A 27,828-nucleotide genomic window follows, 5' to 3' on the forward strand; every position below is an offset into this window, starting at 1 on the left:
GCTCAGTGCCACAATCCACCATGAGCAAGATCACTGTGAATTATATTTCTGCACCCGGGAACTTGCAGTGATCAGCAGAAATGAGCAATGCTCACAGTCCTTAAACACATAAAAATCCTCTCCTGGCCACCCTTCAACTTTTCTTTATTTCAGGAGCATACTTGGAGATGTTCCGGGAACAGTCAATCTCCGAACATTGCAAAATGAGCAATACATGGGTGTGTCTTAAGATGGCACCATCAGAAGCTCAATGGCACATAGGGCAATTGTTGTGTTAAATGCTCCCAGCAGACTTACTTGGGCAAGTGATCCGTCTAGCTTTGTGTCAGCTACACAGTGACTGGCAGCAGCTGTCTGAATTTTCCGGCAGAAGGTCTCTTAGAGCCCTAAGGAACGGCGGCGGGCAATGAGCCTTGGCAACTTTGCATGTGAAGCCTGTATCCTGTCACCAATCTACAGCTTTTCCCAAAAGAACAAGCGACACATCATTGTCTGCTCAAATGCAATCACTTTTTGCGATGCAGAAGGATTAAGTTGATTGACAGTAATAAAAAACAGAGCCTCTTGGTATTACAATGGGGATATTGGCCATATAAATGTTTCCATCCAAATTAATAACAATTGCTAACACTGATCATGAGAGCAAAACTTTAGCATTAATAACTATTGCATCTGTGTAGCTAATGACAAGATGACAGACTTATGAGAGGTATGTAACAATATATTGTTTAATTCTTATAGTTCTCGTGCCTTGAACTTACAAATTCTTGCTCGTTTAGGTAGCTTTAGGACTCTTGAATATATTTTCATGAAACCCACATCTTCCTCCAGCTTCAAACTCTGAATTAAATGATATTGGTTAATAAGTGGATATTATGCCAGTTTCACCACTGGAGATACAAAAAAGGATTGTAGTTTAAATCAAGCAGGATCGGAGTGATAAAGACAGAAGCCTCAGAAGTGCAATCTCAGTAGTAATATTAATGGCTCAACCTATGTTATTCCTAGCTGATTAAACCCTTATGCCTAGAACACAATGGTTTTAATCTGAGCAAAAATTAACAGAATATTGAATATTTATTCGCTCCTTGGATAGGCCATCTTTGTAAAGAAAGCCACAGTCCCAGGTTTAAAAGAGCCAGACAGGGGCTGTTGAGGACCAGACATGTGGAAGATCTCTTGTTTATAGGGTGGCTGTATGTCAGAGGCGACGACCGCACGTCCCAACAAGACGCAAATTTGCGAATCCGAAGTATAAAGGGATTCCTGGAGGAGAGCCGTTTTTCAGATCTGTCCTAAAATGATGGGACGGATAAAAAGGAAGGGCGGGTGAAATATTGGCTCTCCAATATTTCTCTTTCAACGGCACATGCATCTGGTCTGGAAGAAAGAAAGAAAGAAAAAGAAGAAAACCTTGTTTCAGTTCCCAGCTAAAAACAAGCCACATGCTTGGGCGCGAAGTGAGGATGCCCTGTTGTAGTCATAGCAGCTATCCTGCCAGATGGTGTTTTTACATAACAAATTTTTTTAAAAAAAGTGGGAGTTGCAGCTGCAGAGATTTGGAGGCCTAGGGCAGGCAGAGAAAAAGGAAAAGAAGAAGAAAAAAAAAGGGTGGTGGGGAAGAAGAAAGGAGAGGGTTGATGGAACCCGCTTGTCCTAAAGTTTAATCCTCTATGGAGAGAAAGCAGCCTTTTCCCCATTGAATGAGGGTTGCACAGCTTGCCTCTCTTCCCTGTAGCTTTATATATATATATATATATATGGCTCTTGTGCTCTCTCTCTCTCTCTCTCTCTCTCTCTCTATATATATATATATATATAGAGAGAGAGAGAGAGAGAGAGAGAGAGAGAGCGCACAGGAAGATATATATACCTGTCTATAAGGGTTTAACATATAGCACAGGAAGTTAAATATATTTGAATATAAATAATAAATATATTTGTATTTAACTTGCAGTGATCTATGCCAGCCAAAAGGCACTACTACTGAGTCCTTAAAAGGGGCAGCTTTTAAGTTTACAAGCCCTTTTGAGTTTCTGAAGCCATGGAGGCCACCAAAATCGCTCAGAAGCTGGAAAAAACCAGGAAAAGAATGGATTCTTTTCCCCTGAAGGAATATTAAAATAAAAAAATCAAAGGGGGCGGGAATGTATTTGACGTTTTATTTATTTGAAATTCAGTATTTATTTAAAATATGTACACAACGGGTTCCTTCCTGCGTTCCCCCACCCCCCCACCCCGACTTTTCCCCCCTGGTGTTGTGTTTCCCCCCCCCCCCGACTTTATTGGGGTATTTTCCCCTTCGACTTTTGGGGGGTTGTTTCCCGATTTTCCCCCCACGACTATTATAGGTCGGGAGTTGTTAATAATAATAATAATAATAATAATAATAATAATAATAATAATAATAATAATAATAATAATAATAATAATAATAATAATAATAATAATAAATACTGTAATTTATTCTCAGAAACCCACTCTAGCCCCGCCCCTCCGTTTCCCGCCTCATTTCGGCCACTCCCCCCCCGCGCGCGCGCGCTTCTCCCCGCGTGACTTGCAGCACGGCGGCGCAGCAGAGCAGGGAGGAGGGTGAAAACCCACCAATGGCGCGTTGACGTCTCCAGAAGCTCCGCCCACTTTCTCCCTCCTCCTTCCTCGGCTCCCTTTACCTGGCAGTTACCCTCCGAAGAAAGGGAAGGAGCGGCGGGAGTGGTTTGGGAAGAGCAGCGGCGCAGGCGCAGGCGCGGCAGCGGCAGGGAGGGGTTCGGGAAGAGCCTGCTGCCGCCTCAGGAGGGGCCGCGCGCGCGGCTTCTGGCTGAGGCGATTCTGAGGCGAAGGAAGGAAGGAAAGGGTCGGTCGGTCGCTCGCTTCCCGGGAAGGCCGGTTCCCTTCGCCCGCCATGGCGGTGGACGTGAGGCGGCTGGAGGGCCTGAGCCTCCACCAGCTGAACGAGCTGCTGGAGGACGAGGAGCAGCTCCAGAATATGGCTCTCGAGATGGAGGAGGTAAAAAATTGGGAGAGGGAGGAGGAGAGAAATTAGCCTTTTTTTTCTTAATAAGGGGGGGGGGAAGGCCTGGAAAAGTTAAACGTTAAACAATGTTCTTGTTTTTTAAAAAAATGTTTCCCCCCCTCGCCAGCCCTCATTTCTGTTTCCTAGGAAACCAGCGCTTAACAAAGTACAGTATTTATTTCCTTCTCCTTCTTCTTCTTTCTCGCCCACTCTTCCCCCCCCACACACAACTGCTTTTATTAATATTGGCATTAAGGAGGATTAGTTAAGTTGTGGAAGGAGTTTGTGTGAGTCTGTGCCGGCGTTTATAAGTAAAAACTCAGTGAATAAAAATAAAAGCAGTTTTTTTTTAAAGACAAAAAAAAAAACCATGGTGGCAACTTAAAGACAAACTGTTTTTTTATATATGTTTTCATGGGTAAAAACTCAATGAATAAAAGTAAAAGCAAATAAAAGGCGGAAAAAAACTCGTAATGGCACCTTAAAGACGATATATATATATATATATATATATATATATATATATATATATATATATATATATATATATATATATATATATATATATATATATATATATATATATATATATATATATATATATATATATATATATATATATATATATATATATATATATATATAATGTGAGTTAATTTAATAAGTCTTGGGTGTTGGTGTTGCCTCTCAATATTTTAAAAAAATACATTAAAATATTCATTCTAAAAATGTTTACTGTGATGGCATTGCAGTAAATCACAAACTAGAGTTGCTTTCGGGAAACACTTTGCTTAAAAGCGTGACAGGAAAACCACGAAATGCATTTCAAAACAAAGCAAAACACTGTATCTGATATTCTTGGTATTTTCCTGCGCTAGACGTTTTCCTGTCCCTTTGTCCGAAAGTGTGGGGAAAGTATTGAAACATGGACAGGTTTTGGGAGTAAAACAAGAAATAAGACCCCTGGTGGTGTGAACTATTTGAGTGTTAGTTGGTTTACTCGGAAGTAGGATAGTGGGGATAATTTTGCAAGTACTGTATATGCCAGCAGGATTGCAGGCTTGGACCCCTCCGGCAATGTAATTTCGAATATTTCCTATTAAGCGGTCCCTTATTGTGTTCCCATAATGTGTGGTTTAATATTAAACCTTGGAGGTTTTTCTCAGTCTTAACCTCAAGTAAATGGGCATTGTTACTGAACCAGTTTGGCCTAATAGAAAGTGGGGTGGATGGGTCTAGTTGGCAGCTCTTTGTTTAAGCGGAGCAAAAAAGAAAAAATCATGTTAATTTCCCCAGTTATTCTTATTTATTTGCCTTTTTTTTCCCTAGGGAGAACTTGAAGGATTTTTCTCAGTGACTGCCCTGTTACCCAGGGGGGTGGGAGACGGGTGTGAAGAGGTGTTAAAGCCTTTCTGGGAGCAGGTTATATCTCTGTTTAGGACATTCATCTTCAAAATAGTTGTTCTATTTGAAATACAGTGATCCCCCCCCCCCCGGCCCAATTTAGTAGCATCAATTCTTGCAGCTGCCCTGCTATGGAGTCCAGTGGGAAGTGTTATTCTAGGCTAGTATGACTAGTGTCACTGCAATCTGCTAGTTTAGAATCATCTGCTTTTGCGTGGGTAGGTGATGAAGGTGGGGGAGAAGCAGAGATTTGGCAGCTTCCCACAAACCTGCCTCCTGAGCACATGAAAATGAAACGGTTTGTGAATAAAAATATACATGGTGGCTTGCTTGTTTTTGCTTCTAGTTTTTCCATTCAGTTTAAGGAACCCTTAGTTGGCAGATAGGTGTTAATGCTGTTTCTCTCTGTAGGTTCTGACGTGCCCTGATCAAAATGTCAAAAGTGAGAGCTAACAAGCTGTGTGGTTTATGTCTTGTAGAACAGGATGGGGTTTTGAAAGGGAGGCAACTGTCATCGCTTTGTGGAGCTGTAGTGAGCTTGACATAAGGGACACTCCCTTAACAGGAAGGCATCTGGTAACTGTCCCATGGGGAGTAGCTTGAATTTGTTGTTAATTCCAGCTTGCTTCAGTGGCAGACACAGTGCATTGTCTTTCTTTGCCCCTGCTCCTGTGCTCAAAGCATGGAATATGTGCCCTTAATAATACTTACAGGCTTTATTTTGTGAATTGCCTAACTTTAGCCCTGCTAGTATTAATAGCTATTGTCTCTTCAGTAATAACAGCTAATAGAGAATGCTGTAAAAGATGAAGGGGACTAGACCTCCCACCCAACTTTAATTTAAGCACTGCTCTTGTTGCTTCTTTTAGTGTCAAAAGTGACTGCTCCAACTTGTTTGTGGAGTTGACTTTGAGGTCAAGAGCATTTGCAGAAATTTCTTCTGTGCACTTCCTTGTATTTGGAACCATAGGCACATGGAAGAAGTTAGTGACTGAAGTTGCTCTTTCCCATTAAAAGTTACTCCCCTTTCAACTCCTTGGAGACAAAAAAAACAGTGCTTCTACACTTTCACACCTCCTCAGATTTAGCAAATGTAAGCATTGCTAATTAATGAAACCCCACATTTCCAACTTGTGATTTGTCACCTCTTCCGTTCTGTTTTCTTCCCAGCATTTCTGTGCTGTTAAGGGTAAAGTAGCGTCAAATTTTCCCTTCCACCTACTCCTGAATTATTTGGTTTCTGAATTTTAGTACATCCACCGTTCAAATAAAAGTTTTCTGAGTCTTTAGAAATCTCTGTTGCTTAGCTGTGTGCTCTTTTGTTGGCTGGAATTCATAAAGGGGGGGGGGGGGAAGAAGGCACTGTAGTCATGCCTTGGTAACTAACTAGTACAGAACCTAAAAGCCAGCCTATCAGCAGGCAGAACGCCCAGGCAACCAACGGGTCTGAAAAGTAATTGTGCTTGCTATAGACATTCCCACTGTAGCTTAGACTTTATCAGGCTTTCTGATAATGCTCTTCTTGTTCCAAGGCTTTAAAGAACCTTAGAGCAGAATGAAGCAGTCTGTTCATAGTTCTTGCTTCAAGTAAAAATAAAAAACAAGTGTCTTAAAGAAGGACTGCTATTTGGCTCCTTTTGCAGCCAGATGTGTTGATTTATTAGATCTGCATGCAGGCCAAACTGGGATGAAACAAATCGAGTTCTCGGGAATAAATTTCAGAGAGAATTCACCGTTTATATATGTTTGCCCTTTAGTTTATTGGCCACTATCCATTTTTTTTCAGAAGTGTTGCACATAAAGAAAAAAGAAGTGACATGCCTCAGGATGATTAAAATCCTGGCCATGTACAGTTCACACCAAATCATCTTATGTCAAGCGCCACTTGACAGTTCTAGCAGCTGTGGAAATGCTTATCACTGACTTTGGTCGTTTTCAGGCTGCATGTAGGGTGCTGGAAGGGGAAGCATATTCATTTTGCAGTAGTAGAAATTGTGTGGCTATAAATGGTCTTGGAAGCCTTTTAAGTGTCGGCTATGCCTCTGGGATATGTACAGATATTTCAGATTCCAGTCAGTACCAATATCAGATTTTAGAAGCCTCAAGGCAGGCAGCCAAGAAATGGCCAGCCTTGAATAGTTTGATTAAATGAAGCACCACAAGAGTCTCCACTCCCTCTAACTGCAAACTTGAAGCTTTTCCACGATCAGAAGTGCTCATATTTATTTATTTATTTATTTAAAGTTATATGCTGCCCATATACATGCATATGTGCTAAAATGCATCCGTATGAACAGTTTTTTGCAGTGTGTTGCAATATTCTGCCCTTTTCCTCTCTTCCCACCCACCCCCATTTATTTTTTGCTAACATTATACAGAGACGCCAAGCAGATTTTTGAGGCAAGAGGGCAAGTGGGTTTCTGAAATTAGATCAGTGGGTTGTCCTTCATGTGCCATCTATTTCTCACGCCATGCCAGTAGAAGTGGAATTCAAGGCTTTGTGAGGAAGTCTTTGAAAGTTGAGGCTTTTTGTTATCAAACTATTCCTTTTTCTTTCCAGCAACATTCCAGCTCCCGCACGCTACCCACCACAGTTTTCTCCCTACCAAAACCTCTTCCCAGTTGGTCAGCTTATGATTTAAGTGAAGTTTTTTAGAACAGATCCTAAAATAAATAAGTGGCTAATTTACTGAACAATTTGGATAGCTAGCTTACTGCTTCTAAAAAAAATTAATTCAACAGATCCAAAGAACATAGAACCTATTTATTTTTAAATGATAATTTTTCCATGAAAGAAAAACCAGAAAGGTGTCACCTTTCTGGAAGGTGGAAGTCTACTTTTTAAATTATTTGCCAACCAGTTCTGAAACAAATTGCTGTGTCCCCCCCGCTGCTATGTTAGTTCATCTTTCCATAAATTACTTGAAGTGGTTGTGGAGTTGCAGAACATAAGCCATAGATTGTTCTTTTTTTAAACCATTTGCTTTCACAATTATCAGTAGGTTGTAAGAGTGGCTTGCTGGAAGGTACCTTTGCATCAGAAGTATAGGCATTACTTCATTCATTGTTGTCCCCCCCCCCCCCCCGGGAAGGTTTAGAATATCAGTGTCATAGTTTTCTGTACATGCATTCATGCAAAGCTTGGAATTTTCCTCCCTTACTGTCTGAAAAATACATGTACCAGATGGTCAAAATTGTAGGAGGTGCCCTGAGAGCTTTTACCTGTACTGTTACAGAACTTTGAAATACTGTACATAGCCATCCAATTTTATAAAACAGAGACATTAAAAATATGGTCTGTGTAATGTGAGATCCAGACATTAACAATTTTACTACCGTGTTTCCTGGAAAATAAGACAGGATCTTATATCAATTTTTGCTCCAAAAACGCATTAGGGCTTATTTTCAGGGGATGTTTTTCTTTTCATGTGCACCAATCAGCATTTATTCAAATACAGTCCTGTCATCTTCCTCTGGTTGCTACACAGTGGTGGAGGGCAGGGTTTCACTTAACTGGGGCTTATTTTTGGGGTATGGCTTATATTAGGAGCATCCTGAAAAATCATACTAGCGTTTATTTTCAGGTTAGGTCTTATTTTCAAGGAAACAGTAATAAAAGTGAATTTGAGTTCGTCTTTTGTGTTTTTGCAAACTGCTGTGAGCAGGGAAAGAACCCACCACAAACTAATAGATGCCTGGATTCCTTGGCTCTACCATACTTTTCACCAGCCCTGCTATGAATGTGGTCATGTTCCCTTTTGCCAACATAAAATTAGGCTTTAAGGCTACTAATTAAACATGCCTTTAACTACAGACTGGGTTTTCCCTTCCCTCTCGTGGTGAGCTAATTAGGAACAGTCTTTATTTTAGCAAATAAGAGCTTCTGTTCTCTCATCTTAGTGTAATGATAATCCCTCACTGCACAAAATATTGTTGAGACTTTCCTAGAATGGGCCATAAGATAAGAACTGTATGAGCAATCAACTGGTGGAAAAGGGGAGATCAAAATAGTTTAGTATAGCAAACTATGTCGTGTGCATGAGAAAGTTGGCACCCACCTATACACTGCTAAGTCTGTGAAGTTTTTATTTGTCTGTGCTATTATCTGTGCATTATTTCATTTTTATTTTAGTCTGCATGTTTTGCTTAATCATGTAAAGCACGTTGAGTAGTATTTCACTAAGTCGGGTGGTCTAGAAGCTAAATAAATAAATAAATAATGAAATGAATAAAGTACTACAGGATCCTTTGTTTTTGTTTGTGTTTGCTATGACAAATTTAACACACAAGGGCTTGTCAAAAAGTTTCATGGGTGGCTTAGTATGCCTGGCAAAATGGCTTGGCTTGTAGGAATATTGAGCTTTAATTACAAATTGGGCTAAAGAAAAGGGGTGGGTGGGGAGGGGATGGAAAGGTCACTTTCAAAATAATGCTCAGAATAATTGGAAGAAAAAAAATCAGGAGGGGAGCAACACAAGTACAAGTATATTATTAATGAAACATGACAAAGGAAGGTTCCAGTGATGTGAAGCGTACAGTAACTCGGTCTTAGGCAACAGAACATTTAAATCCATTTCTGTAATTTAAAAGAAATCTCTTCCTTAGTTACATTCAAGAGAAAATAATTTGTTACTTGAGTGTAAGAGTCTTGTAGGGAATGACAGGAGCTCCAGTCAAACAATTCTGAAAAGGAACATGAGATACGGGAAGGCTGATAACAGAAACTTGCATAGTTTTCCTAGGTTTCTCATCAGTACTGTACTTTGTAGTGTGCAAAGGACCTGCAAACAGCTCCTGTTCCTAAAGTAATGATGATACATTTTTATTTTTCAAAGTTCATACATGATTCTCACAAATCTGCAAATAGATCAAAAGGTTGGTAAGACAGTTCTAATGCCAGATATAAAGCGGGAGAAGGAATCTATGTAAGGTTGCCCACTGCATATATTGAGTAGATTTTCTTGTCTGATCAATTATTATTTGAAGCAGGGTTTTTTTTTTACATAAAATCATATTCTTTTTGAATAAAAATTTGATGCAACAGATTATAAAGTATTTGGTTTCATAAGCAGAGATTTTCTCTTTGCACTCTGTGAACAAAGGTCGTTTTTTCCTTCTATATAGGGAATTCAAATGTCTTAACTGGAAAAGGAAGGGAAAACGAGGATGTGTTCTGTTTGCAAACAAGATAAGGGACTTCACACTGTTGAATAACACGACTGTGGATTTTTGCATCTAGAACTCGCAGAACTGCATGAGAATCAAATTCTCTAGCTTTTTCAAGCTCATTGTCCACACCCTTTTTAAATATTTGCCCATTATCCTGTTTTTCCCTTTTGGGTGATAAGGTAGAAGCAGATACGTACCTTTTAATTGCATAAAGTAGGTGGCTTGGTGGACATAGCCCGTCACAAGGGGCAAGAATTGCTGCTTGTTGGAATTCTGTCTTCTACACACGGCTCTTGAGTGTACAAAAGGCCTGTTTTCATCGTGTGTGCAGTTACTCTACAAAAGCTCACAGCCAAAAGAATACAGGATGTTGTCCCAACCTGGTGTGACTGGATTTCAAAGGCTGAGAATAGTGTTGCAGGAGATAAACTTTGGGATGAAAAGCCCCAGTTTAGGATGGTTAAGGATGACTAACATTTCATATTTCATTGTGGTTTCTCCAGCTGTTTTGCTTTGTTTCCTATCATGTGCAAGCATGAGAGCACAATGTACAACTCGGTAATTTGGGTAGGAGATGCTGATCTCTGAAATCATATATCAGGATTAATATTAAACAGCTGTTATCCCAAGAGAAAGTTGAATCATTTGTGAATCCCCTGATTTAAAGAATAATTAAGTGAAATGCTGACAGAAGTCCTTCCTGTAGCATCTGCCAAAGCAAGATCATGATTATAACTGGATTTGCCAGACTGTGGTGAGGAGTTTGGATTAATCTCATTTCAGATATCTTATTTCAGAAAGTATTTGTGGTCTTTCCCTTCGGACCAGCACTGTTTCCCACAACTCAGCTTGGCAAATCTTTAATATAAACCACTTTGGGAGTTATTGTGTAGCTTTATGGTAGGAAAAACTGTTGTTTCACATACATCACTTCCCCCACTTTGCCATCAACTTTGCTTGAAGCAGAAAAGGAAGTGCAGCTTTGCAGCTGCTAGCTGTCTCAACAAAGCTATTACCTAATCAGGACCTGCAGTAAAAATACCAAGATTTCCATTGTACTGTACTCTAAAATAGCTCTAAGCCTCCTATCTGAGCACATATAATTGGTTTTTTAAAAAAATACTTTGAATCTCTGTTTCCAGGAAGAAAGAAAAAGAGGCAGTTTTCTTAAACTATTTTATTTTCTATTACAAAGAGTTCTGAAGCAACTCTGAATGCAGACAGGGTAGCTGCCTTAAAGGGCCCATATCAGAAAGGAAGTTGGAATATTCCCAGTTGGCCTCTGCACTTGTCCTATTTTTAATTCCACTTCCCACTGATAGATAGGTAGGACTTGTAACTCATTAACGGAAGTTGAAAATTGCAGATAGACCGGCTGCCTACGTTTCTCATAGCCCTGCATCGTCAGATTTAGGTGGTCCAGTCAGCCTTGGTACTGTGCTTTCCAGGGTGAGGTTTCCTTGCTGAGTGGAAAAAACACAAGTTTTCCCACTCAAAACAACCTTTGTCTTGAAATGGTCTTGTTGCTGGTCACACTAAACCTTATCTGTTCTGTTTTCTTGCTCTTTGGCTGTTTTTAAGGAATTGTTATTAGTGTCAGGCAAATTTGCTTGTCTTGGTTTGGCTGCATTTGTAGGTTTAGCCCTGCTATATCCCAGCTACGTTTTGAATCACAGGACATGTTGCATGCCCTATGTAGTTTCTTCATGGTTTGCCCAGGCTGCTTCTTCTGGTGTGCTTAATCTTTCCCTCTAACCCCCACGGCGTGGATGTTGTTACCAGAGCTTAAACAGAACATTACTAGGCCCCTAAATGAGAGCAGTGTTTTCTTTTCTGTTTAGAAAAAGTTCAGAGTGAGGCTTCTTACAAGAATATCTGGGAGTTTATTCTTGAATCCTTTTGTTTAAAATGGATGATCTCTAAACCGTCTAACCATTCTCTCATTTTCCCTGATTTTGTTTCAGGCAACAACAGAAGTGAAGATGTTAATACAAAGATAGGAATGTTAAATCGTGGGATAGGTTTTGGAATATTTTTGCTCTCTTGATAAAGAGTGGTGTTGACTGTAAGTTTTACGTATCCTAGTATGCAGCGTCACAACCAGGTTTCTGTATGTCTTCTCATGTTACTGCTAATTACAGCTCACTGCAACAATGTACTGTAACATCAATCCACATCAGTTTCGTCTTACCCTTGGATTATGCAAATAAACCCTCAAAACCCAAAAATCTGCCAAGGGTGAGAGGAACTCGAAATCAGTGACTGTGACCTGAAATGTGAAAGTCTTTGTGTTCTAGAAGGGCCCAGGTTTGCAGGTTTCAGTATTATAGGCAGAAGTTTAAAGCAGAGAAATGAAAGTAGTGAAGTAATTCCATAAGAGTTAAAGAAGAGAAAGCTGCGGGTCTCTGGCTGCTTTAAAGTATAGTCCTCTCTCTGAAGCTTGCTGTGTTGTGGACAGGCTTATGTCACCTATATTTGGGCTCTCCTTTTAAAAAAGCCGTTGCTTTTGAAATTTGGAAGGAGACAGCAGCTGATATTCTGTATATTGTAAAAACTATTTCACATATTTTTGTTGGTTTGTTTCTTGGTTTTGACTGACATTCCTCATTATTGCATATCCAGTTTGCCATGTTTGGCCTGCAAGGGTGGCTATCTCTGGCCTCGTGGTATGACTGTGTTTAGGGTAGTGACTAAGAGGATGGACTCTGAGCTGGTGAGTTCATCTCAGTCATCAGTTCCTTGAGAACCAGTCATAACTAGACAATGCAGTTGTGTTGTAGCTTGTCTTTCTTAGTTACAGCCTGTGCGTAATCATAGACAGGGGTGAGCATTATAATAAGCAGCTAGACAGTTGTGATCCTCTACTCTAGATGTTGTTGGACGAAAACATCTTGTCTTAGTCTCATCCAGCTTGCTCAGTTGAGGAAAGATGCTGGGTCTTACAGTCCAGTTTTAGCTGTAGGGCGGACAGTTTATTGGTGCATTAGTTAAATTTGTTTCCTGCCTTTTCAGTTGCCCAACCCACCATGAAGTTGAAAGAGGATTTTGTTGTGTCTTCTTCTTATGGACTGCTCTAGTTGTCCTACACAAAAGTGGAAGAAAAGTGGAATATAAATATTAAACATTTACTATGTGTAAGTAAAGAGTATGGAGTTAATGAATATGATCTTCCTGAGCCTTTCAGAATACAATAGTGACTTATAAGTGCCCTGTAGTGCTACATAAATGCTTTGAATGGGGAGTGCAGCTGGGAGCTGTAATATTTGTGGGGCGTTCTGGTCTGCTTATTAACTCGTCTGCTTGAATTGTGCCTTCATACAGACTGCCTTTGTGCACTGTTTTTCCCCCTAGCCTTGCTTTCTGTGTGCTTGTCTTGAATACAAGAGTCTTATAATAAATGAATATTATAGACTAACTTAGCATCATGGGTAAAATTCTAGAATTTCAGCCAAGAGTGAGTTGTTGAACCAAGTGAATTACAGATTTGTTCTGTTATGCATGGGTTGATGTTATTGTTCACTTCATCCAAAAAGAAGCAAACAACATTTGAGCTCTGTAAATTGGAAAAGATAAGTTATTCGTGAGGTGCAAACTGTGCAGCTGGAACAGTTATCCATTGCCACTTTTCAGAGATTCAGCCTTTTAAAAGAATAGTGCTTGCAAAAATATGTTAAGTAAATCTTGATTTTAGTTTATTTTTCAAAGCATAGTTAAGACGCATTTATTTCCATTTATGTTTATGCCTTTTAATCTGATGTTAGTTTATCTAAATCTTCTGGCTATGTGTAAATGGAAACATATCCCAAGTAGAGTTTGGAGAAAGATTGTCTTCTAGGCTGTAGTGTTCATGAACTTGCCATTACCGCAACACCGTTCTTTGTGGATTGTACCACTTCAGATGTTGCTGGGAATAAATAAATTTTATTTATTCTATGGTAGTGCTTGCCCTTCACATCAATACAATCAGAATTAACTTGAATATCTATTTGGTTTGAAAATGAAATGCTTCCAACCAAAGTAACTGTAACAGACACGTTCCTGACCAAGTGTCTTGCTGATAAAGATAGGGAAGAAAATTTTCTGCTGTGCTCTTGGCAACCTTTTACCTTTGAGCCTTCACATGTTCTTATACTGTACAAGAGAGTGATACACAACTGATGGTTTGCTTGTTGTCCTAAAGATTGAGGTGGTGTTAAATAGTAGCTGTGACAAACCCAGACCTACTGGGATCTGCCACACAGTTACACTAAGCTGCCACCAACCATTCCCTATAAGAAGTCACACAGACCAGGGATGGATTTTTAAACAAATAAAGATTAAGGTTTATTTAAATACACACAGGGAAAAATAAACAATCAGGTGAATAAGATAAAGTAACGTGGCTTAGTTTCACTCATACAAACATACAGTTTGGTTCACCCAGAACCCTTAACTTGAAGCACAGACCCTGAACCTATCAGTTCTGGCTAACCAACAGACACCTGAACCTATCAGGTTGGTACTCTGACACACAGAAGTACCCTGTCTGACACACAGACTCCCACAACAGCTTCTTCTTCCCAGCTGCTGCTTCGTCACACCCAGTGTCTCTCACAGTGTCTCAGTGTGTCTCTCTCACCACACAGGTTTCACATTTATATACAGTACAGCCCCTCCTCCTGATGTCCCGCCTTCCACTCTCCATAGGATGGAACTTTCCCTCCAAACCCATGACAGACAGGTAACATCAGTGCTGTTATGTAACACCTCCCCTCTTTATAAGTTGTTTTGTAGGGGGAAAGCTAACGTGCTTTTCACCAAAAAAACAACCTGTATAAAATACACAACAACAGTTATACATACTATATTATACTCACTTATACTTACATTCTAAGTTAAACATTTCAATTAGGCATTTAAACATTTACCATCTACATTACATCAATTTACCTTTATTCATACAAACCAATTCAAAAACAAGTACATTTTACTTTTTGTCATCATTATATATACACATATAGTCCATGTTCTTTCGCCGTCTTCAATCTTCAGGTCTTCTTGATAAGGCGTCAGCAACACAGTTCACTGACCCTCTGACCACCTTCACTTCAAAGTCATAGTCCTGTAGGTTTAAAGCCCACCTCATAAGTTTGCTATTGTGGGTTTTCATTGTCTTTAACCATTGCAATGGTGAATGGTCAGTACACAGAATAAAATGTCTTCCCCAGATGTAAGGCTTGGCCTTCTGGATCGCGTAGACTATGGCCAAACACTCCTTCTCCACGGTTGCCAAATGTCTCTCACCTTTTTGAAGTTTCCTACTCAGGTAGGACACTGGATGCTGGTCACCATTCTCATCCTCCTGGCACAGAACTGCTCCTACCCCGCTGTTAGACGCATCGGTGTAGATGATGAACTCCCGGTCGAAGTCTGGAGCACGCAGGACTGGATAGTTGATTAACGCCTCCTTCAACCTCTGGAACGCCGCCTCACAGTCGCTGGTCCACGGGATGCGGTCATCAGCCTTCTTCCTCGTCAGATCGGTCAGCGGAGCCGCAATCTCGCTAAACCTCGGGATGAACTTTCTGTAGTAGCCCACCAACCCAAGAAATGATTTGACCTTTTTCTTGGTGTTGGGTCTAGGCCAATCACGAACAGCTTCTATTTTGGCCTCCAGGGGTTTTATCATTCCTCCCCCTACCATGTGACCCAAGTATTTTATTTCTGGGCTACCCAGCTGACACTTGCTGGCCTTTACTGTTAGCCCTGCTGCACTTAACCTCTGCAGCACTAACTCCAGGTGTATCAGGTGATCTTCCCAGGTATTACTGAAGATCCCTATGTCGTCAATGTAGGCCACTGTAAAGTCACTGAGCCCTGCCAAGGTCTGGTCCATCAGCCTTTGGAATGTGGCTGGTGCATTTCTGAGACCAAAGCTCAGGACTCGAAACTCATAGAGACCAAAAGGGCTGCAAAAGGCAGTCTTTTCTTGATCCCTGGGATCAATTCTTAATTGCCAATATCCCTTTACCAGGTCCAATGATGAGATGAACCGACAACCCCCTATGGTTTCAATCAGGTTGTCTAGCCTGGGCATTGGGTAGGCATCAGGAGTGGTTACACGGTTTAATTTCCTGTAATCGACACAAAACCTAATGCTCCCATCAGGCTTGTCCACAAGGACTATCGGAGAGGACCAAGGACTAGAAGAGGGGACGATTATGTTCTCCCTCAGCATCTCGTCCAGCTCCTTCCGCACCTTGTCCCTATAGGGTCCCGTTACTCGGTATGGGGATACTGCCTGCGGGGGTGCATCCCCTGTGTGGATCCGATGCATCACTCCCTTCACTATCCCCGGCTTGTTGGAAAACACCTGTTGATATTTACTAAGCAGCATTTTCAGTTCTTGCTGCTGGTCTTGGGTGAGTGCAGGACTGATCTTTACCTCCTCTGGGTTGTATTTTACTTCCCCTCTACCCTCCCAGAAGGGTAATTCCGCTTCCTCACTCTCAGCTGCTTTTATCGCGAATAAAACCCTCTGTTCCCCTCTGTAGTAGGGTTTTAGGGCATTCACATGAACCACCCTCCTTGCTTGGTTCTCCTCCTGCTCTATAAGGTAGTTCAGGTCTGACATCTTGGAAATGACCCTATATGGTCCTGCCCATTTGAGCTGCAGTTTATTCTCTCTGCAGGGCCTAAGCCAAAGCACTTCCTCCCCTGGGTCAAAGTGCCTCTCTCTAGCTTTGTGGTCATACCATGTTTTCTGTCTGACCTTCTGAGCTTGCAGGTTTTCTGCTGCCAGCTCTAGATTTCTCCTTAGGTCATTCATCAAGGTGTCTATGTATGTCACAACGTCTTGTGGGTCATCCTGGGTGATCTGCTCCCAATCTTGCCTGATCAAGTCAAGGGGCCCTTTCACCCCTAAGTGTGCAGCAGACATGTCAGAGTGACCCCTTTGTAAGATCATGGGGCGATACTTTTCAGGTACCACCAGCTGACTTCTGATCCCATCTCCCCCTTTTGAGATGTTCCTCAGGGTCTCTCTATATAAAATCCCCTTTTCCTCCAGAAATCTCACTGGGGTTTCAGGTGTTAGCTGGGCGTCAGTCACCTGTTCAAAACACTTTTGGAGAGTGGCGTCTGCCTTTTGCTCCTGTCCAAATCTGCTGTCTGTGGTTAAGGTTTCCACCACAGCTTCTGAACTCCCCTCTGCTTCCGTCTCTGGCTCATCATTATCCCCCTGAACTGTCCCTGTGGTGGCTTGTGAGCGTGTAATCACTAGCACCCGTTTCACATGTTCAGCCAGGTCATTTCCCACGAGCACGGCTGCTGGCAGAGTCGATGAAATCGCTAGCCGCCAAACTCCCCTCCAGCCTTGAAAGTTGACAGGTACCTCTGCTACTGGCAGAGAGATTACCTGCCCCTCAATCCCTGCCACCTTCATGCTCTCATTTGGGATTATAAGCTCCCTAGGAATAATATCTGGATGGCACAGGGTCACCTGGGAACAAGTGTCCCGCAGCCCCCTATACTGACGGTCAAGTATTCCCACGTCCACCCCGGCTGTCTCAAACAACTGAGAATCTGTTTTCACCAGCAAGCAGCGCTTTACCTCTATAAGAGGACCATTTTCCTCAGCCTGATCAGCATAGGTAGCTGTTCCAGACTGAGTAGCCATGGCAACAGGCTCCCTCAGTGACACTGAGCCTTGCTCTTTCTGGACACAGAACACAGCTTTTGGCTTGGTCCCACTAGACTCCTGAGGCACCATTCCTTTTAGCTGCTTTAATTTCTCACACTCTGAGATTAGATGACCCTTTCCCTGACAGAAATAGCATTTTCTGGTGTATTTTGATTCTCTCTCATCTTGTTTTGGTTTTCCCTCCACAATCTGAGGTCTTGGTTTCATGTCTGAGGGCTTCCCTTCACCATGGGCCCCTCCCCCTTGCTGGCTTTTCCCTGGTCCCTGAGAGTACTTGCTGTAGGTTTCTTTGGGTTTACCTACAGATTTCCCCTCACCCAAGGGCTTTCTTATTTGGGAAATAAAATCTGCGATCTCTGCGGCTGCTGCCACAGATTTCGGTTTCCTCTCCCTCACCTGGAATTTCAATTCCCCATGCAGGACTGAATAGAACTGTTCCAGTGCTATCAAGTCTTTAAGCTGCTCATAGGTCTCTGTTCCCTCCTGCGATAGCCATTTCTCAAGCAGCCTCACCAATTGGGCCCCCACTTGGGTAAAAGTTTGTTCTGGTTTTTTGGTGAGGGACCTGAATCTTTGTCTCAGCTGCTCGGCATTTATCCCATGTCTGGCAAACACCAGTTTTTTAAACTCTGCAAAATCTTTCATCAGTTCCTCAGGCATCTCGGCATAAACCTCAGCCAGGCTACCACTGATTAAAGACCGCATGATGGTCATCTTCTCAGTTTCCCTCACTGAGAAGTCCACAAACGCTCTTTCCACTAAGGAAAAGAACACCTCAGGACAATCTCCCTTGTGGTACACAGGGAATTTCTTCAGGTCAGCCTTAGACAATTGGCCTCCCTCAGAATCCCTATTGTTATTATTGTTCTGGTTCATCAGTTCCAGTTTTCTTAATTCAAACGCCATTTTCTCTCTCTCCATTCTTTCTTCTCTCTCCATTCTCTCTCTCTCTAATCTTTCTTCTCTTTCCCTTTCCTCCATTTCAAATTGCCTCATCCTCAGTTCATGCTGTTGGATTATGAGCAATTTTCTGAGTTCTGGGTTCTGCTCTCCTGTGCTGTCACCCTGCACTGAGCCAAATTCATCCTCAGAACCTTGGTCATTCTGGGGGTCTTTCACTTCACTCATGTCTGCTACTTGGCTTCGAGTCAAGGGCATAATCCCCCCCTCAGAACAGGCTGCTTTAAAAAGTCAAGCCTCAAAATAAAACGACCACTTTTTTCCTTCTTGCCTCAGAACCAGCTTTCCCTAGAGACTGCTGTTCTTCAGCACTAACTTGCAACAGTATCGAGTCAGAGCCTACCCCCCTCTGCTGGGCCTCTCAGCTGGCAAGCTAGCTCACTGTTACTACGCAGTTTTGCCTCAGCTTTTTCCCGCCAAAACTAGGCTGCCTCAGAGCACCTTAATCTAAGTCTCCCCAGTTGGCACGTTCTTCTACTAGCGCACCTCCCCGTGAGGTACACCTAGAAGATTACCTACGCGCCTCAGACTGTCCCTGACTAGACCCCCCTTGCTCTGGGCACACTTGCCAAGGCTTTGCTGGACCACTGGACAACTGGACCAGTCGTATCCCACACGCTGGACACCAATCAATGTGACAAACCCAGACCTACTGGGATATGTCACACAGTTACACTAAGCTGCCACCAACCATTCCCTATAAGAAGTCACACAGACCAGGGATGGATTTTTAAACAAATAAAGATTAAGGTTTATTTAAATACACACAGGGAAAAATAAACAATCAGGTGAATAAGATAAAGTAACGTGGCTTAGTTTCACTCATACAAACATACAGTTTGGTTCACCCAGAACCCTTAACTTGAAGCACAGACCCTGAACCTATCAGTTCTGGCTAACCAACAGACACCTGAACCTATCAGGTTGGTACTCTGACACACAGAAGTACCCTGTCTGACACACAGACTCCCACAACAGCTTCTTCTTCCCAGCTGCTGCTTCGTCACACCCAGTGTCTCTCACAGTGTCTCAGTGTGTCTCTCTCACCACACAGGTTTCACATTTATATACAGTACAGCCCCTCCTCCTGATGTCCCGCCTTCCACTCTCCATAGGATGGAACTTTCCCTCCAAACCCATGACAGACAGGTAACATCAGTGCTGTTATGTAACAGTAGCTACTCATCTTAATTTGCCTTCTAGGTCAGACTCTCGCAAACTGTATGTTTCATTCTTTTAACTCTTAAGGCAGTTAGTTTGGAAACAAAATAGCAACTTTTTATTTGTTGCTCCCATGTTACAGAAAAGCTACTGTCAGGAATAGTCTGGTTTTATTGATTTATGGTATAAAGCAGTAGTGCTGTATTTGCTGGCCTTAAAAAAACATACCTGCTATCTGCTGGGGAGAATGGAAATACTGTATTAAAGTTTACACACTAAGCTGTATGTTGGCTTCTCAGAGCTAAATGTCTAGAAATTAGTTTACTGTTCTTGCATAATATAAGAAATGTAGCCAAGAGTGGGTGAAAAAGTAATGACATGTGTATGTACAGTATATAAACTATGCTTTGAGTGTAAAAATGGGTGGCAGAGATAGAAAAAAAATTAAAATTACATGGGAAGGCTTAGAGCTGAACAATGTGTCACATGAAAAGAATTAGGTTTGAGGTACAGAACACGTTTGCGCAGCCATGCACCGGCTTGCTGTCTTGTAGACGGTACATGGTAGTTGGTTAAGAGATGATGTGTGTGGTGGACACGCCTTATCCTTTAAGTAGATGATCCCACGAGAACCCAGTGATGTAAAAAAAAAAAAGCTTGTGTAGAATACAGAAAGGCTCTGTTTGACCAGCATCTCTGTTTCCAACCATGTCCAGCCCTTTGGCAGTCATGGAACTTCCAGTGGCCTCTCTACTTGGAGGCTGATCGGAAGAGAAGGGAGCTGGGTGAATACCTTGTCAGGAATCATTAATGGGCACAAGTTGCCTTTTCCTGACAAAGTGGACAATGTCGTAGTCTGGGATCTGACTAAAGAAACAATGATTCAGCAGAGCACTGAGTATACAGTGCTGCTTGAAGAGGTTGGCCTGGGGCAAGGTGAATCATTTACTATTAGTCTTTTACTGGCTCCAAGTGGAACATTTAGGGAATGGTCACTCCCTGAATTTGCTTGTATTCTCGCTTTGCCTGAAATCCTTTTTGTATTATATTTATTCAGTTGTTAAGCCATTTCTAAAACTAGCTTCCCCTTCTGTATGTTGGACTACAACTCCCATAGCCGCATAGGTAGGAGAGCTAGAGTTAGAGCAACTGGCTGGATTAAACATCCATGCTGCCTTGAATGACTGGCAAAATAGTATGTGTAGTGTGTTTATTAGCAGGAAGGAAGTGTGTGTCAACAAAGAAAGATGCTACTCTTTTCTGAGAACACCATATTTCACAGTAACCAATGAATGCAATAAAGCCCTCTTTATCAGATTCGTATAATCAAGGAAACGGGAGCCTTGTTCTCCTATCCCATTAGGGGAAACAGTATCCTGCTGTTCTTTCCCGCTGAATAACAGAGTTCAGATCTTACAATTTCCCCTTTGATCTTCAGATCTCATTATGAGGTCTCATATGAGACACTGTCAAGCTAGTTTACCCTGTAAGTTTTAGTTTTCAAAACATATCTTGAAAATTGCATCTCTTTTTTTCCCCTTGTGTACTTCTGCTACTATCTCAGCACATTAAAATAATAGATTTATATTTTGAAGCTGATAATTTTGGCTTCTTTCATTTGGAATATTCTGGTTACATATTCAGGTGTTTTCAGCCTGAATCCAGTTGATAATTCCAACTGATTCAATGATTAGAGCATACTCCTTGAGCACATATGCCTATAGCAGTTAGTCTTTAAGGTGCCACAGTGTCTCTTTTTTGTTTTTGTTTTGTTTTGTGTTTCTTGTTGAAATGATTACATCAGTGGGATTTACATAAATTGTGACTCAGAGACAGAGTTATCAGTTAATAATAATACGCTTATAACTGTGGAGCTGGAAGGGACCCTACAAATCAGTAGGTATACTCTAATTGAGACTAGCAATTGGATTTAGGCCTCTGTTTCTCCGTGAGGCAGATAATACTTACAGCATTACCTCCTTTCTTCTGCTAATTAGCAGGTTCTGGAACTGCTTGATAGCAGCTTGAAATTCCCAGTCTCTCAAGCCAGACAAGCCATTGGTTCATCTCAGCTTGTGAAGTAGTTCCTAACTGGCCGAGCTGCTCCACAGAGATTAAAAAATAAAATTGTCCCTAAATTGAAAGTAAAGTAATCTCTGCCCAGAATCTTATAATCTAATAAAGAGGAAACAGAAAGGTGGGTGGGTGGGGTGTCCATGAGAGATTTGGACCTGGGCATTAGTTCTTGAAGTTGCAAAGTTCTTGTCAAGGCCAGCTGGAATGGAGACCATTTGGGAAGGAAAACAGCTACTGTATGTTGTAGCTCATCTCTCATTGCTGCAGAGCAGTTGCTAGTAAATTACATTTCAGGATGAGAAGTGGGAATCAGCTGGTGTTTACTCACCAGTGGAAGTCTTAGGTGGTATTTACTCACCAGTGGGAATCTGTTAGCATCTACTGCCCATTTAACTTTTCTCTTCTTTCTTTCACAGGCCCAAAACGTTCAGCTTAGCAAGGACATGACTCTCGCCAGCAACCGTAGCCTTGCAGAAGGCAACCTTTTGTACCAGCCGAAGCTCGATGCTCTGAAGGCCACCCTGATACAGAAGTATCAAGAGCTGCAGGTTCTCTTCGAATCACATCAGATAAAGAAGACCAAGCTTGGTAATGTTCTTCTGCTGGCTGTGGGTCCCTCCCTTCCTCTTTCTTCTTCTCTGAAGTCTCTGGCAGAGCAGACAGCAATATAGCTCTGCCTGACACATGGATTCTGATTTTTTTAAATCCTATAAATGGGGATTACGCTACCTGCAAAGAAGTGTGGGCTGGCCCAACCTTTCTATGTGACATATAGTTACTTCTGACTTTAAGAAGCATTTCCCAGTTTGAAAGTCATCTGGGAAGTGGGACCTTCCATTAGAAATAGGAGATGTCTTATTTTATTTAACATTGCTTAGACTGTGGGTGCACCACAACAGGTTCAGGGAACCACCTAATTCATATCCCCTGGAGCAGATTTATACAAGTGCTGCTGAGCCAGCATAAATAGCAGTAACTAGCGCTGTCACATTTAGTTGCTTAATCAATTAGATGATGTGATTAAAATAGTATAAATGAGTTGAAAGGTATCCTGATTAATTTAGCAGTAGTTCTTTAAACATTTGAAATACTCATAATTAAAAGCTGGTAGATGGAGAGCAGTTCCGTCGAGATAGTCTCTTCTATCTAAGAGAGAAAGGGGAAACTCCTCTCCTAAAATCATATTTGCTGCAAGACTTAGTATTTTTTTAAAAAGTGCTTTGTTATTCAAAGCTGTCATGTACAGATTTATGCAGACCAACTAAACATTTAACAATTACTTAGCTGGTTAAGGTATCTTTAAATGGATGGGAGTCCTAGTCATTGCTAAAGTTTAAGTAAAGCCGCTTTAAAAAAAAAGCTGCAGACATAAACATGGCTGCTGCTTGTGGGAACAGGTGCTGCAATTGGAAAATAAACTCTGATAAAAGCAGATGTGTTACCCATAACGTGTTTCCTATCCCTTCCCTGGAGATCACCGGGAACTACAATACATTTGGAAGATTACCAGGTTTTCTTGCCAGGCCATGAAATGTTCTCTGGGTTGAATTGTGCAGTAATAATAAAACCAACTATTTGTATAGCACTCTGGAATTTTCCAGGCCCTTTTTACATTCATCTCAGTGTTCATTGTGAGAGGTTAGTATTATTCTCCCTATACTTCAGGGATCAGGGCGGTAGCTGAGGCTGAGCAGTTTTTTTGATGTCTCTGTGTTTTTGTGACTAAGGTGAGATTTGAAACAGGACTTCCAGATACTTTGTGCAATTCAGACACTGAACACAGTTTGACTTTGTAAGTCTTGCACTCGTACTGTGGCTTGTATCATTTCTATAGACTGTAAATTTAGTGTTACAACCTTTTTCTTGGCTGTTGGCTAGAATTTTGTAGGAGCACATGAGGAAAGTAATGCTCCACCTGCAGTGTTTCTCAGTCTTGTGACTTTGCTGATTCTATGACTTTTTCTGTTTTTATAGACAGACAATCCAGCAATGCTTCCTTGGAAACACTTTTAGCACTCCTCCAAGCAGAAGGGGCTAAGATTGAAGAAGATACTGAGGTAAGCTGAGTAATCTCATAAAACTGAGTTGTTAGCTCAAGTCCATCTGGGACCTTGAAGGACCTCTTCTTACTATAAGGGTACACATGACAGTCTTTCATGCTCAGTGCTTCTGTTCCATCAGCCCATAAACTTCATTGACAACATTTGCACTATTGGCCCACAAAATCGTAACCAGCTTGCTTGCATATTCCTGTCTTGACAGCGTCACTTAAGTTGTGGTTCACCTTGGTTGTAAGGGAGGTCCTCTTTCCATGTTTCCCCAGAGCCAGGGCTGATGTGGACCAAAGAAGTATTCTTTTTGACCCCCGAACCCTAGGAGATAACTCACTCCTGCTTTTGATCAATGCCATGCAATTCACTGGGCCAGTAACATGCTTTGGTGGGCCTTTTCCTTCAGCAACTCGAAGTGAAAAGGGAGAAAATTCCTTGTGTGTTTTAACTTAATTGATGAATCCAGAGCAGCTGGTCATTTCTGGCATAGTGTGCGAGGGAAGTGTTTTGCATACATCCAGAACTGTTGATGTGGTTCCCGTAAAGCAATTGTGTAAGTCGTCTTGAACACTGTGTACTTGGCAGAAAGACAATGTAAAAATGGTGAATAAACCACCCTGAGACTCTTTAAATTAAGAATCCAAAGCTCTTAGTAGTTATGGTTACAAACATATGGACAGTGTCTGATAAAGATTCAAATCAGGGAGGGAGCGGGGGAGGCAGTGTCCAATCTCAGACCACATCCAAAACTAGAAATCAAACCAAAAACTGTTAATAATTTCTGTGTGTGAAAATAAAAAGAGAACATAGGAGTGTAGAGGAAAATGGGAGAGGAAAAGTGTTCTGGGGGAGGATTTCAATCCGGGCAGGCAAATCATTGCATGGAATACATGCCCACACATTATGTTAGATATGCATTCTCTGTGTTAAAGTGATTGATGGAAAGCATTTCTTTGCCAGGATGAATAGCCTGTCTTGGCTTTAGGCTTACTATGAATTTGCTGGTTGCCAGTGGACTTTTCTGTTATTACTCTCTGAGTCAACATAGCCTGTGGCCTATGATTAGCTTGGCTGGCCATTTGGAAAATGACGTCAAGGCACATTCCTTTCTCTAGCAAACGGGGAAGTTATTTTAGGTTTTATAGAATCATAGAATTGTTGTGTTAGAAGGGAATCTTGAGGCTTAGGGATGACATAGGTATGCACTTGGAAAGAACTGGTAATGTATCTGCTAAGTCAGTGATTCCTTAATGTTTGGGCGTCATGCCCACTTTTAAATTTTTTAGAAACTCTTGTTTAAGCTTGAAAAAAAAAATCCTCAGTGGAATTTCTTCACATCTCTTAGGATCATGCCACCATGACCTTTGGGAACAGTGAACTACTTTGGCAACAGTGATCTAAATATTATGATATGCAAGTTGAATAAATAAATAAATAAATAAATGTTGCAAAAAAATGCTGACGTTCTGCTGCAGGACCAATACGAGTAGCAAATTTCGCAGCTTAGTGGCATGAGCAACATGTCTCTTGTTAAAAGTTCTTTGATGCTTGGGGTATGGGAAACCTCTCTGTGAAATCTTGATATTCTGCTGTAAATTACAGTAGGTGATGCTAAGCCCTATCCAGCCTTCCCAGCTCTTAGGATTCAGGGCCAAGCAGCCGATACCTTTGTCTGCCCTGATGCAAGCCAATCTCACCTTCCAAACAGATTTCCTTTTACTTTTCGGCAGTAAAAAAAAAAGAAAGGTGATAGCTAGGATCAGAGGTTAGAAACAGGGTTTGCACGTCCAAACGTCACCCCTTTTTTAATGTTCATTCACTGTTTGCGGCAGAATATGGCTGAGAAGTTTCTGGATGGTGAAATCCCCCTGGACTCCTTCATTGATGAGTATCAGAACCAAAGGAAACTGGCCCACCTGCGGCGTGTGAAAATTGAAAAACTCCAAGAAATGGTGCTGAAGGGTCCGAGGCTCCTCCCGGTGCCGCCTCAGCCCAGGGCCTCCGACACCACACCAGCACTTCAGACTTCAGAGGCAAATGCCCCTCCTTCTGTTATGCCCCGCCGCAACCCACCTCCGCCGCCTGCAGTGTCCGCAGTCCCAGCCGGGCGCTTCCCGACCCCCTTCACAGCGGCAAGGAGCGCGACGCCCGCCCTCCCATATTCAGGCGTTCTGTACCCTCCCCTTCCTCCGAGAACAGGAATTCCACCTCCGAGTCAAATGCCCCAGCCAGGATACCCAACGCCGTTTGCACAGCAGTACCCACCAGCGCTGCCCCAAAGACCACCATCTCGCCTTCCGCCAAATCCCGGCTTTATTCTACATTGAAGATGCCCATCGTGTCCTGCCTCTTGTGTATTGGTGCTGACCATTTTTAAAAATTCCAGAACCCTGGAGACAGCCTAAATTGTGGCAAATCTACTGTGCATTGTGCGTAAAGTAGAAAAAAAAAATTCAGGCTGGAAACTGGTGTGCCAACATCATTTTGGAGGGGTTTACTATGATTTTCTTAGTTTTCCTTTTAAAAAGGGGAAGAGCTGAACGGGGACAGTTGAATTGTATAAATTAGGTGAAACATTTCTAATTGTTCATCAAGGCTGTCTAACTCATAAGAGGAGATTTCAGTCCATGTGGAACACCTCCCACTTCCGAGGAGCTTATTTCATTTAACTCGTTAATGGGGAATGAGAGACTTCAGGCTAATTCTACAGAAGACTCGCCGTTCTGATATCTCGACAGAAGCTGTTCCATATGCATTCTCACTATGAACCCGCATTGAAAAGGGCCAGCTGGCAATAGATGCTGACTTGATGCATAAACTGTGTTTATTATTATTATTATTTTTGTAGTTCAAAGTTGGCTAACCATTTTGTTAGCAGTTGATGTGAGGGCATGTCTCTTTCCAATGCTGATGTCATCCTGTTCATTTCATTGACTTGCTGCCAGTGCAGGGGGATCCTTGCCTTTGTTTGTACAGACGTACCTAACTACGTACATCCACCCTAGTAAGGCGAGGTCGACTTCTTTAACCATGCTGCCCTCTAGAAAGCCTCAGGATTTCCAGAAATAAGTAATGAATGAAAAATGATTTCCCTGCTCTTGATTGTGACCAGTAATATGCAATTTGGGCTGTTGGATCACTTCCCACAGCCTCCCTTTCCTGTGTGTGGCCATCATCTTTTTAATTGCACCGTAAAACGTCTGTCCAAGTTCCTTCTCCCCTGAATCCTACCACCACTGTGTGAAACCTCTTCTAAAATTCTTTTCTGTGCTGAAGAAGTCATAATGACATGGACTGGCATGTAGAAGTAGCCATGCAACTAGAGGAGGCCCATTGAATCAGTGGGGATTTGGAAAGTCAACTCTCTACGTTCCATTGATTCAGAGGGCATCCTCTCATTGTAACTGGCTGCTGGATTTCAGCCACTATGTGTTGAGCCCTGTTTGTATCTGTGGGAGCGTGCGTGATGACTACCCTACTCCTCATGTTTCTGTACCACTGGTGAAAAAGCCATTCATCACACCATCTGCCATGGATGGCTTGTTTTCTACAAGGCTATGATTTTTTTTGTCTTTTCTTAAAAGCAAGATCCAGGTTAAAATAACGGATTTCTGTCTTCAGCAATCAAGAGGAATTGCCTTGTATTCTACCAAATAATATACCTTTTTCATTCGGGTCTCTCTTATAAGGTGCGAGTTTGACAATGGTTGCATTTAAGTGGATCATGATGCTTTGTTTGGGCAGTGTTGCATTTAAATGGATTAAGGTGGTGTCCTCAGAGAGTATTGCATTGAGAATATTATGTTCTGGACTTCAGCCACCTATGCTGTTCTGTTCTGGAAGAGCAGCTGTTCCTGAAGATGGTAAGATCACAGATTTTAGAACTTGGTTTTAACTGATCGCTTTGCTTCTTCGCTTAAATGACGGAGTTCTTACACTCTGAGCTGATGAATGCAGTTTGCAAAGTGGTGGTTGATGTTATACCATCTTGGTCTTTGCCGGCCCACCCACCCCCAGGCAGAAAAAATGGTCTTGAAATCTCTGACTTTGAACTCTGTTCCAGTGGATAAGCAGAGTCCAGATTTAGGTGTGGGGTCCATGAAGTTGCAAAACCGCAGCTGTAGGAAGAAGATTAATGTTTTGGCTAACCTGCTTAATTCTGTGTGGGACTGTTTCCCATTTGTGGTAAGGAAGCACCCATCAAGCTGATTTTCAGCATTTTCCCATTAAGATCAATCTTTTGAAACGGGGAGAGTAAGGAACTTTTCTAATGTATCTTGAACATGAAGAATGTAAAGCTTAAGTGGTGTAAG

At 41.9% G+C, this 27,828-nt stretch overlaps 1 protein-coding gene across 2 annotated transcripts; it reads left to right on the top strand.

Annotated features, from left to right (window-relative positions):
• The first annotated feature begins 2,754 nt into the window (after positions 1-2,754).
• On the top strand, positions 2,755-27,742 carry VPS37B (VPS37B subunit of ESCRT-I). 2 transcript variants are annotated; one of them, XM_020802625.3, is made up of 4 exons: positions 2,755-3,007; positions 21,881-22,052; positions 23,439-23,521; positions 25,348-27,742. In XM_020802625.3, exons 1-4 carry the CDS (start codon positions 2,903-2,905, stop codon positions 25,840-25,842), a joined length of 855 nt encoding a protein of 284 aa, XP_020658284.3. In that variant the 5' UTR covers positions 2,755-2,902; the 3' UTR covers positions 25,843-27,742. The 2 variants fall into 2 exon arrangements, with proteins under 2 accessions (XP_020658284.3, XP_072839216.2); XM_072983115.2 differs by lacking the exon at positions 2,755-3,007 and adding an exon at positions 11,399-12,720.
• Positions 27,743-27,828: the final 86 nt, after the last annotated feature.

Source organism: Pogona vitticeps, chromosome 14 (genome assembly GCF_051106095.1).
Source record: "Pogona vitticeps strain Pit_001003342236 chromosome 14, PviZW2.1, whole genome shotgun sequence".
Lineage (NCBI taxonomy): Eukaryota > Metazoa > Chordata > Lepidosauria > Squamata > Agamidae > Pogona > Pogona vitticeps.